This window comes from Carcharhinus amblyrhynchos, chromosome 28 (genome assembly GCF_965287045.1).
Source record: "Carcharhinus amblyrhynchos chromosome 28, sCarAmb.v2.hapA, whole genome shotgun sequence".
Lineage (NCBI taxonomy): Eukaryota > Metazoa > Chordata > Chondrichthyes > Carcharhiniformes > Carcharhinidae > Carcharhinus > Carcharhinus amblyrhynchos.
In genome coordinates this window covers 10,521,759-10,534,485 of record NC_137351.1, presented here as the reverse complement: position 1 = coordinate 10,534,485, position 12,727 = coordinate 10,521,759, and the positions used below count along the sequence as shown (strand labels likewise).

General features: G+C 45.6%; 1 protein-coding gene across 1 annotated transcript in view; it reads right to left on the bottom strand.

Moving 5' to 3' along the window:
* The window catches only part of itga11a (integrin, alpha 11a), a 104,178-nt gene that overhangs the window by 28,257 nt on the left and 63,194 nt on the right, over positions 1-12,727 (bottom strand). The window contains exons 17-20 of the mRNA XM_080214474.1: positions 12,221-12,306; positions 10,823-10,964; positions 7,997-8,095; positions 734-810 (exon numbers count right to left, since the gene is read on the bottom strand). Of these exons, the coding sequence (XP_080070600.1) occupies positions 734-810; positions 7,997-8,095; positions 10,823-10,964; positions 12,221-12,306 (404 nt within the window). The remainder of the gene's footprint in view (positions 1-733; positions 811-7,996; positions 8,096-10,822; positions 10,965-12,220; positions 12,307-12,727) is intronic.

The following is a 12,727-nucleotide window of genomic DNA, read 5'->3' as shown; positions in this document are numbered from 1 at the left end:
AGTCTAACAAAGGCCTCAGGCAAAGAGGAAGCAGACTGCTAATTTGAACTAGCATTGCCAAATATTTCAGTCTGTGTGTGTATGTGTGTGTGTGTGTGTGTGTGTGTGTGTGTGTGTGTGTGTGTGTGTGTGTGTGTGTGTGTGTGTATTGAAGTTTATTTATTAGTGTCACAAGCAGGCTTACATTAACACTGCAATGAAGTTGCTGTGAAAATCCCCTAGTTGCCACACTGCGGCGCCTGTTTGGGTACACTGAGGGAGAATTTAGCATGGCCAATGCACCCTAACCAGCACATCTTCTGGGCTGTGGGAGGAAATCGGAGCACGCGGAAGAAACCCACGCAGACACAAGGAGAATCTACAAACTCCACACAGACAGTGACCCGAACTGGGAATCAAACCTGCTGTGAGGCAGCAGTGCTAACCACTGTGTGTTTGTGTGTATGTGTGTCTTTGTGCGTTTGTGCGTGTGTGTTTTCATGTGTGTTTGTGTCTCCACGTGTGCGTGTGACTCCATGTGTGTCTTTGCGTGTGTGTGTGTGAGAACCAGGATGATAACTGAAATACACAGGCTAGGAAATACTCGATGCAGGTGTTAAATACTCCTGAGGTGTGCGTTATATTGATGTACAAGGATTCCATCAAACTGCATTCATACAAAGTGGAGGCTTTCTTGAAAACGTTAGTGTTATTCGTTTTAAACTGGGATTTATTTTGAGAGAGTATTTATTACCTGCTGGCAGTCAGGCTTATCTCCACATTGTCTAGGAAGTTGAAACGACTAAACTCAAACTCCATTCGAAAAGCCACCTAAGGAGAGGAGAAAAATATCAGCAATTGCCAAAGGTCCCCGGTGCAGCCAGTAGCAGTGAATCAGGAGACCAGCCCCGTCAATCTCAACATAACAGGCAAATAAACCTTGGCGCACTCATCTGGCAATGAGCAAGAAATCCCAGCTGCCCAATCTCTCCGCATTCATTTTCGCTGTGTTATAAATCTCCCCTTGCCACAGTTTCCAAAAGTAACGTTTTTTTTTTATTTTGTTCAGTATTCGGAAAGATTGGGTTGAATCATTAAAGACCAGGGAACAATCCGTAGCTGCAGGACAGCTGAGGCCTGCTCTGAGTACGAGCCAAAAGAGCCTGATGTAGCTGTGGCTTTCCATGGCTGACTTGCCTGCGCTCTGGCACTCATTACCGTCCCCGCTGCCACGCAGTTACATTCTCAGCTGCAGATTGTTTGAAATTAAATCCAGAAAAAAAAAATGACAAGGATTTGTTCCTGCAGCTGAGGTCGTCATTCCTGAGACCCAAACCAATATTAATGGAAAATTCTGGTAACTTTAAATACACACAGGACCCCAATCAGCTCATGGAGATACACATGCACTATTAAATCAACTCACCATCATTGTTTCCCTTCCTCACTTCTTTCTGGAAGACATTTACCATTACTATTTCTTCAGTCCACGGCTGCCTTGCTCTCTCTTGTCAGGGCAGCATGGTGGCACAGTGGTTAGCACTGCTGCCTCACAGCACAAAGGACGTGGGTTCGATTCCGGTCTCGGGTCGCTGTCTGGGTGGAGTTTGCACATCCTCCCCATGTCTGTTTGGGTTTCCTCCCACGGCTCAAAAATGTGCAGGTTGGGTGAATTGGCCATGATAACTCGTCCCTTGGTGTCCCAGGATGTGTCGGTTAGAGGAATTAATGAGGTAATTATATGGGGATAGGGCCTGTAATCTGTGCAACTCGATGGGCCGAGTGGCCTCCTTCTGAACTGTAGCGATTCTACGTTTATTTGTGTCTTTATTATGTCCATCCAGGATCAACTTTTCCAAAGACCCTTCACTCTCCCCCATTCCTCAAAAAACTCCAATTGGAGTACCTCCAGCTCCCGTCAGAACTCTGCCATCTGCTTCCTATCCCCCACACATGTTCCTCACCCACTGGCTGGTCCTTGTCCCCTTGCCAAGGCATCCAATCATCACCAACTTTGTTCCCATCTACAAGCCCTCCAAGTTCATTCTCTGCTCTCTATCCACGCAGCTCTCTCCCCTGCATTTTATTTGTGCTCCATCAACTTTGATCTACTGTGGGCTGCACCCATCCCCAATCCTTCCCTCCCACATTGCCGTCACCCCATCATCAGTGCAACCATCATGACTTCACTCTTTGGAACTCTCCCCAAATCACTCTGCCTTACATCACCACTGGTGCCTTTGAAAATCCTTCTTAATTCCTACCTCTTTGATGGAGCACTCCTTCCTTTCCCTCTGACCCATCTCATAGAATCCCTAAAGTGCAGCAAGAAGCCATTCGGCCCATCGAGCCTGTACTGACAACAATCTCACGTATCTCATAACCCATGAATCTGTGCAGCAGAATTGGGATTGCTAGCTGGGTCCCTGGTGATACATCTGTGGATGGGTTCACGGGAGCATTCTGCTTGTTGGCAGCTCATCCAAAAGGACATTCAGCTTGTGGAAGCCCGGGAGTAAAAACAGACAATTGATTTCATCGTGAGAACATTAACGATGATGATTGATTCAGACACGGGTGGTGGTGGGGTTCTGAGGCAGTGGTGATACAGGAGGGAAAGTTTTAAGTTATGAAATCGGAGTATTTGGCACAGGTTGTGGCAGAGCAGTTCAGGAATTCTCCGACCGTTTGCCCCCCCCGCCCCCCCCACAGCTGCTGCCAGTGAGGTTGGAGAATTTGGCGCTCAGTGCAGCGGGACTGGAGAATCCCAGCTGTGACTGAGGTCACCAGTGGTTAGCACTGCTGCCTCACAGCACCAGGGACCCAGGTTCGATTTCCGTCTTGGATCAGTGCCTTTGTGGAGTTTGCACATTCTCCCCGTGTCTGTGTGGGCCTCCTCTGGATGCTCTGGTTTTCGCCCACAGTCTGAATGACGTGCTTGTTGGGTACATTGACCTAAACAGGCGCTGGAGTGTGGTGACTAGGGGAATTTCACACTAACTTCAATGCAGTGTTAAGGTGAGCCTTATTTGTGACACTAATAAATAAACTTTAACTTCAAAAGGTCAGAGAATCCAGTTGCATAGTAATTTGGGGGAGATAATTGTGAATTGGACATGGGTTCAAATGCCGTCATGGCAGCTGGTGGAATTTAAATTCAAATAATAAAATTTGGAATTGAAGGCTAAACTCCATAACGGTGACCATGAAACTGTCCCCGACAGTCATAAAAATTCATCTGGTTAACTAATGACCCCGTCATGGAAGGAAATCTGCCATCCTTCCCTTATCTGGCTTGCACGTGACTCCAGGTCTGTGGTTAACTCTTAACTGCCCTCTGAAATGCCCAGCAAACCACTGAATTCAGGGGCAATTAGGGATGGGTTACAAACGATGGTCTTTGCCAATGATGCCCACACCTCATGAAAAATAACTGAATCAAATTTAATACTCCAAACCTCTGATGCTGATGATTTTAAACTCATGCCCTTTAGTCTCTGTTCACAACCAATGGAAATCATAGAATTCCTCCAGTGCAGAAAGAGGCCATTTGGCCCATTGAGTCGGCATTGACTCTCCGCAAGAGTATCCCACTCAGGCCTGCCCTATCCCTGTAACGCCACACATCCACCATGCCTAATACCACTTGCCAACATATCTTGGGACACTAAGGGGCAATTTAACATAGCTAGCCCACTAAGCCTGCACCTCTTTGGACCGTAGGAGGAAACTGGAGCACTCGGAGGAAACACATGTAGACATGAGGAGAATGTGCAAACTCCACACAGACAGTGACCCAAGGCTGGAATTGAACCCGGGTCCCTGGCACTGTGCTAACCACTCTGCACTGTGCCACCTCCGATTTACCCCCAGTTTACCAGATCAAAATATCTCATTATTTTAACCACCTCTATTAGATTTTATGTCAAATGTACTTTATTCTAATGAAAAGTACCCAGTTTCTCCTCATAACTAAATTCTCTTATCCCCTGATATCATCTGAGCAAATCATTTTTAGAATTAATTCTTCCTTTCACATCTCTGGCTGCCTTGAGAAGTTGATGGTGAGATGCTTAACAGAACTGCTGGTGGAAGCTTGATACAACACAGTAACTTGCTTGGCCACTTTAGAAGGCAGTTAAAAGTCAGACAGTCTTTCCATGGCCTTCACATACATTTTAAAACAAGCAGACCAAAGAATGGTCTGGCAGAGAAAGGGTTAACTTGAGACTGGGTACAGTATTGTCCACACATCACCCAAATCTAGAGGGCAGTGTTTTACTGGACAGAAATGTTAGGAATGGATTAATAGATCTTCCAATTAAATTTTAATTCAATGTCAATTATTTAATAGAAGTTACTGACTTATAAAGGGGCCACAGGTGGCACTATTTGTGTTGGAGAATTGCGTGTGGAGTTGGACCAAAGAAATAAAGGTACTTTATGAAAAAGCGGATAAGTGTCTTCTTTATAACAGCCGAGAGGCTTAAACAGCAGTAGCAGAGAACGGTTCCAAGTAAAGGGCTGCAAGTTACAACTTTTTTGGAAAAAAAAGGGGAAGACATCACTCAGATTCTAAATTGACAAAGGAGTGAGTAGGGTCAACTAAATGGCTGAACCCAGAGTCAGGATTTGACTATCCACCATTACTTTCAGAAACAAGAGATGTGTGTAGAGACAAGCATGGAGATAGTCCTGGCTTAGACTTTATCCTGTATATATGTACATACTTTCTAGCATTCAATCAACACATTGTTAAGTAATACAAGACGCAGAATCTCTTCTGCCGAATTACACACAACATCTTAAACTTGGAGGCTGCAACTGGAACAATGTAGAATCTCTGGCAGAGAAATTTAAAACCCAGAAGACTGAAAGTACAGCATTTTAATCTGAGGAAAACCATCAGGAATGAAGGGGCAAAAAGAGATCACCAGAGAAAAGCTCCAACAAGGATTGGAAACAGAAGATTGAAATGGAGCTCTGCACTGCAGCAGAGGACTCCATCAAATCTTATGGAGTTTCTGCTTCAAGACTCAGAGAATGCAGTGTCAGGAGGTCCAGCATTGGGTGTGCTCAAAAAAAAAATTACATTCTTGGTCAGAATGAGTTTTAAAATGTTTTTAAGTCAGCAGCAGTTAGAATCATCATTTTATACAACAGCCCAAGACCAGAGCCAGGATGTGAAACACCTGGCGAACACAGCTTGTTCCGATCGAGAAAAGATGAAATTACAAATAATTGACAATTAAAAGATTTGGCAAAAAATGGGAACCAACGGTTTCATAACCACTTAGATACGGCAGGAGACTTCCAGAATACTCAAAGGCCTGGAAAGAGTGGATATGGAAAAGATATTTCCACCAGTATGAGAGACGAGGATTCGAGGGCACAGCCTCAAGAGTAAAGGGACAACCCTTTAGAGCTGAGATAAGGAGGAATTTCTTCAGCCAGAGGGTGATGAATCCGTGGAACTCATTGCCACAGAGGGTTGTGGAGGCCAGGTCATTGAGTGTACTCAAGACAGAGATGGGTAGCTTCTTGACTGATAAGGGGATCAAAGGTTACATGGAAAAGGTGGGAGAGTGAGATTGAGAAACTTATCAGCCATGATTGAATGGTGGAGCAGACTCGATGGGCTGAATGGCCTAATCTGCTCCTATTTGTTATGGTCTTATGGACTCAGGTCAACCCAAGAAGTCACTGCTGAAAGATTTAAAACGCAGAAATCACGAAGGCCAACAACCAGCAAACGTGGGAATCTTCATTGTGAAGAAGCACCATCTTGGACTTCCTAACAACATTTAAAGTTGTACACATAATTAAAATTTTATGACAATGGATCAAAAATCTACCTTAATGGACTAGTTTGAACTCATGCAAAGGCTAAAAACCTGAAGCAAAACTGGGCATCTTGAAAGAAAAACATTAAATTACCAGAATATATGAGATCTAAGTAGGAAATCAGAAGTCCATATTAATGCATTTTTATAGTTTGGTGAACTGGCTGATGAAATAATCCTGATGCAGTGCATTAATGAATCCTCAGCCAGCTATGGTGAACTGTTCAAAGCCTTCGACAAAAACTTCCATCTTCAGGTTGGTGGAGTGCACAGAACTTAACAAGAAGGATAGAAAACATACAAAAGAGCAAAGGATAATTTCCAAGTAAACCACACAATGGCATCAGAAAGGCTGGGATCAATCTGGAAGTCTTAAAAATAAAATCTTTTTCAAAATCCTTACACGTTATCTGAACTGCAACAGCAGGTGGCAGTGCTGAGCCACCTGAATATGATTGAAGGCAAAGTGATGAAGTGTTTTAATCTGTAGACACATGAAAAAAGCATGGAAGCATGATCAGAAAGACCAGTTAAAGACCAGAAGCATCAGAATTCTCCAATAATCATTGTAGAAAGTAGCTGGAACAGGAGAAAGAATGGCTGATGCATTGAGAGGAGAAACTGATGAAATTCTTGAACTTTGATCCAATAACATGAAAGGTAAGATTAAGAAGTCTCACAACACCAGGTTAAAGTTTATTTGGCATCATGAGCTTTTGGACTGTTACACCTTCATCAGAGGAAGGAGCGACCAAATAAACCTGTTGGACTTTAACCTGGTGTTGTGAGACTTCTTACTGCGCCCACCCCAGGTCATTGCCGGCTTCTCCACATCATGAAAGGTGAAATGCACAGTATGGAAGATCAAATCCCGACTTTGAAAGCAGAAGACGAAAATCCAACAACATAGATTGAAGATCTAACAAATGTATTGAAAGAGTCTAAGGAACAGATAAGGATGATGTGGAGATGCCGGAGTATACACATCATTTTAACCTGTGCTTAATGCTCTCCCCACTCACATTATTTGTTTCTTTAAAACTTGATTAGCTGTAAAGACTCACATTCCAATCATTATTCATGTAAGTTGAGTTTGTGTCTTTATATGCCCTGTTTGTGATCAGAACTCCTACCTACCTGATGAAGGAACAGACAGTTCTGAAAGCTAGTAGCGTTTGCTACAAATAAACCTGTTGGACTTTAACCTGGTGTTGTGAGACTTCTTACTTTGTGAACAGGTAAGGAGCCTTGGGAGAAAGATTCTGAAAAGAACTGATTGCCCAGGCAAAACTCGTTAAACTTATACAAGCATTCCGCAGATAACCCTGAAACTGAACTGAATGGAAAGATTAATAAACTTGAAAAAAGAATGGGAAAATTAAAGAGTAAGCAAATATTTGTCTAAAATTGTGAACCAAGTGGAAATGAGGGTTTAATCTTTGAAAAGTCAACTTCCACATGTATCATGGTGAACCAGACATAGGAAGAAAACCAGAATGAATGCTTCAGACAAGCTGAGAGTAGAGCCAAACAATGGAGCCAGCCCCTAGCTTAGCCATTATAATGTATACATGTATATAGTTACAAGTGGTTCACAAACATTTACCATTAAACTATACACAGAACCATAGAATTCATAATGCAGGCTGATGTTCATAGAATCCCTACAATGCAGAAGGAGGCCATTTGGCCCATTGAATCCGTACTGATACAATCCCACCCAGGCCCTATTCCTGTAACCCTGCATATTTACCCAACACTAGGGTCAATTTAGCATAGCCCATGCACCTAACCCGCTCATCTTTGGACTGTGGGAGGAAACCGGAGCATACGGAGGAAACCCATGCAGAAATTGGGAGAACATGCAAACTGCACACAGACAATGACGTGAGGTCAGTATTGAACCTGGGACCCTGGTGCTGTGAGGCAACAGCGCTAACCACCATGCCACCCAATGGTAGTTCATGAGATCCACTGAACTACACATATCATAACAGACTGGGCACCATACTCTAACTGTGGCCTACCCAATGATTTATGTGGGTTTATTTGTATCTCTTTGCTTTCGTGCTCTCTGCCTTTGGTTATAAAGCCCAGGTAGCCATATTTGGTAAGTCCAGGTCCGGATTACAACATATTTATTGACACATTTTTTTCAAATAAACATTTCTTACCTTGGACTGAGACCTGAACACTGGGTATGCGACGGTACACACTTTGTTGTTGGGCCATCTTTCCAAATTGTTGCAGTCAATTTTCGCCTCAGTATCATCCTGTAACAAGACAGACAGAGTTGGCCAACAGTGCCCATTGCTCACAGTGAGGAGTGAACACTTGGATGAGATATCACTGGATTGGGAGCTGCAAAAGCAGCTAGACCCGAGGACTGAGCTGACAAGGTTTGGTAACGGAAAATGAATCCACTTCTTGGTCTAATGTTACTGAGCTTTGAGGTTGATGCTGTGAAGAGGAGTTGACAGTCGCACCACCTGAGGAGGCTGTGTTTCCATTGTGTCTCCAGGGAGGACAACCCTACATCGGGGGCATACAGCATTTGTAATGGACCGCAGTGTTGTGGCTCAGGTTCGGTTTAGGCTTTAAAGTTTAAAGGCGTAAGCTGGAATTCTTCACGCCCCGCCATCATTGCAACTGAAGATGGAGAATTTGGCACTCGGCCAAATCTCTGTTCACTGCAGCGGGGCCAGGGAATCCCATTGGCGTGAATGGCTGCAGAATCCCACTCAATTTCAAGGTGGAAGGGGGAAAGTTTAAGGGAGATATGTGGGAGAAGTTTTTCACGCAGAGAGTGATTGGTACCTGGAACGCGCTGCCCGAGGAGGCGGTGAAAGCAGGCACATTAGCAACATTTAAGAGGCATCTGGATGGATTCATGAATGGGTGAAATGAGTGAAAACCTTCATTTGTAAAACCGGTCATAATAACTTCATTTCACTTTCCTCAGCGGCTTCGGGTGGGATTTTACAGCCCTGCTGTAGTCGGGGGGGGGGGGGTGGGAAGGAGGGCCTGGAAAATGTGATGAGTCATCCAAAAGTCCTTTGATTTTGGTGGGACCAGAAAGTCCAGCGGGCCTGGAAAATTACACCCTTCGTGCCTGACCCCTGATAGAGTGGGAGATAAGCAGCAGTGCAGAGCAGTTGGGCTGAATGGCCTATTTCTGTGCTATTAAAGAACAGAGAAAAACACAGGCCTCCAAGCCCGTGCCCATCGTGATGCCCTAATAAACTAAAAAAACACCCTTCTGCCCTCACTTGGTCTGTATCCCTCTATTCCCTCCATATTAATGTACCCACCCAGATGCTTCTTAAACGTTGTTAATGTGCCTGACAGTATCTGCGGAGAGGGAATAGAGCCAATGTTTGAGTCTGGATAACCCTTCATCAGACCTCTCTCCACAGATGCTGTCAGAACTGCTGAGTTTCTCTAGCATTTTCTGTTTTTGTTTCAGATCCGAGTATCCGCAGTCCTATTTAAAGGATTATTTGCTTGCCTGTGAAGGGATTGGTGGATGATTCGGGTGGGGTTGTCATCATAGAATCCCTACAGTGCAGAAGGAGGCCATTCGGCCCATCAAGTCTGCACCCACCACAATCCCACCCAGGCCCTATCCCCATAACCACATGCATTTACTCTAGCTAGTTCCCCTGACACTAAGAGCATGGCCAATCCACCTAACCCGCACATCTTCGGACTGTGGGAGGAAACCGGAGCACCCGGAGGAAACCCACGCAGACACGGGGAGAAGATAAAAATTCCACACAGGCAGTGACTCGAGGCCGGGAATCGAACCCAGGTCCCTGGTGCTGTGAGGCAGCTGTGCTAACCACTGTGCCACCGTGCCGTCATTGGCAGGAGGCACTCAGAGAGTGGGTCACCTTGGGTTAATATCCAGCACTGAGCAAGGCATGGTGTTGAGCTGGTGCCTATTGACTCATTCAGCGACTGACGTCAGCAGAGTGAATCGTCCGTCACCTCTCGACATTAGACATGATGTTGCCACAAGGAGTCTGGAAAGGATTTAAAATGAGGGTCAAGTGAGGGAGCTTCAAATAAAAATGACACTGCAAGGAAGAGAACAAATTTTGGTATTGGAACAGCTCCCCAGCACTGTTCCCCTGGATTTAGACACTATTCAGGTCAAACTGCCTTTTCTCAGGAATGCGTTATGTGAAGTCTGTACGTAATTGAATGTTGAGGTTTTTAAACATCGCGTTATTCTTTAATAGCTAGTGTCTTTGATTGCAACACACTTAAACATGTTACAGTCAGAATTCTGTGTCTGATGTAATGGAAGGTTTATAGGAGATGGTAGAATCATAGAATCCCTACAGTGCAGAAGGAGGCCATTCAGGCCATTGAATCTGCACTGACTCTCCTAGCCAGGCCCTCTCCTCCGCCCTATCCCTATTACACTACACATTTACCATGGCTAACACCCCTAAACAACACATCTTGGGACATTAAGGGGCAATTTAGCATGGCCAATCAACCTACACATTTTTGGACTGTGGGAGGAAACCGGAGCACCCAGACAAAACTCACACAGACACGTGAAAAACATGCAGACTCATAGAATTCATACAGTGCAGAAGGAGGCCACTTGACTTATTGCACCATCAACAATCCTACCCAGGCCCTATCCCCGTAACCTCATGTTTTTACTCTGCTAGTCCCCCTGAAACTAAGGGACAATTTAGAATGGCCAATCCGCCTAACCTGCACATCTTTGGAGTGTGGGAGGAAACTGGAGCACCCAGAGGAAACCCACACAGACACGGGGAGAATGTGCACACTCCACACAGACAGTGACCTGGAATCGAACCCGGGTCCCTGGCGCTGTGAGGCAACAGTGCTTGCCACTGTGCCACCGCGCCCATCCTGGAACTTTACTGCATGACAGAATTCCAGGCTGGGAGATGGTTTCCTGAGCTTTCATTCCTGACTGGGGAAGTGTGAGAGGAGGGCGTTGAAGAACATCTTACCTTCTGCATGAGGGTTGCAAACTGCAGGTTACTGGAGAAAGTAACATTGAGGATGGAGCCGTACGCATTCTCTCGCTTATTCTCCAGCTGGGCGTCCACAGAGATTCTCCTTCTTGTGTTTTCAACAGTGAATGGAAGTTGCCTGAAAGAGAGTCAAGTTTTGATTTGGGCGCCAGGCCACAACACCAGCTGTTTTATGATGTTATTATGACAGGTCTTGGAAGATTGGCTCCACACTGCAACACACTTCCATCGTCTCTGGCCAACGCGTAGCCCCGCGCTGACAAACTTCCCAATTCCAGATGATAACAAAACCCAAATGTCACCAGAGGCTAAAGCAGACTCATGGGTAAATCTCACTAGGCTCACTGGGTGAATGAGTTCAAACCCCTGCTCACTGGTTGTGAGGTTAACACCTATTCCTCTTCTCAGAGTGTCACCTCTTCTCCAGAGGGACCAATATCAGCAGGGATTTACTGCTGAGACTTTACGAGGCTCTGGTCAGATCTCATTTGGAACATCACGAGCAATTTTGCACCCCCTATCTAAGGAAAGAAATGCTGGCCTAGGAGAACATCCAGTGTAACTTCACAAGAATGATCCCGGGAATGAAAGGCTTGACGTATGAGGATTCTGGGTCTGGACTCGATGGAGTTCAGAAGGATGAGGGGGAATCTCATTGAAGCTTTCAGAAGACTGAAAGGCCTGGATAGAGTGGACATGGGGAAGATGTTTCCATTAGTGGGAGAGACTAGGATCTGAGACACAGCCTCTGAGTAAAGGGATGATCCTTTAGAACCAAGATGAGGGGGAATTTCTTCAGCCAGAGGGTGGCAAATCTGTGGAATTCATTGCCTCAGAAGGCTGTGGAGGCCGGGTCATTGAGTGTATTGAAGACAGAGCTAGATAGGTTCTCGATTGGTAAGGGGAACAAAGGTTACGGGGAAAAGATGGGAGAATGGGGTTGAGAAACTTATCAGCCATGATCGAACGGTGGAGTAGAGTCGATGTGCCAAATGGCCTAATTCTGCTTCTGTATCTTGTGGATTCAGAGAGGTCAACCCAGGAAGTCACTGCTAAAAATTAAGCAGCAACCACCCCCTCCCCCCACCCACCCCGCACCACCCCCAGACCCCGAGCACATTCACATCAACATCAACCCAACACAGGATCAGCTTCAGGGGTGTGAGGCCTTCCTCAAGCGAATAGCTCATTGATCCTCATTATCGAGGCTGATGCATGAAGAGTAGCTGCAGGACCACTGGGATGAGGGACTGAGGAGACCCTTAGCAGGGGAAGAGTGGAAACTGTATCTAAAAGGGTTCCACGGGAAAGTACTGACTGGCTGATTGTCACATTAACCTCCCCTTAGCCCATTGTTCAGAATGAGGCACTCACCTGGAGCCGGAAACGTCAGCGTGAGCCTGCAGCACCAGGTCAGGCACACAATGTTCATCCTCTCCGCAGTCACTCCAGAAGCTAAGCTGCATTGGAGGCAAGGAGAAGCAATAAACCGGGCCATTCTCGATATATCCACCCTCCGCTTACTGCTCAGAGAGGCTCACTCAGAACAGGTTTACCAGAACTGGATTGCCCCCGGGGCAATTAGCCTCGAGAGGGCTGGGCCTCGCTTCACCATGACATTTTCCAGTTTGGTTCTTGCCCCTCCAAGACAAACCCAACATTTCCTCACAATAAAAAAAACAAATCAAAGGAAGCACTTGCATTTACGTAGCACCTTTCATGACCTCTGCATTTTGGAGCCAGTGAAGTACTTTGGCCGTGTAGTCGTTGTTGTAATGGAAGAAATGCGGCAGCCAATATGCGCACAGCAAGATCCCACAAACAGCAGAATCTTGATCAGGACACTGGGGATCATGCAAGCATCGACGTGGTGGGAGTTTT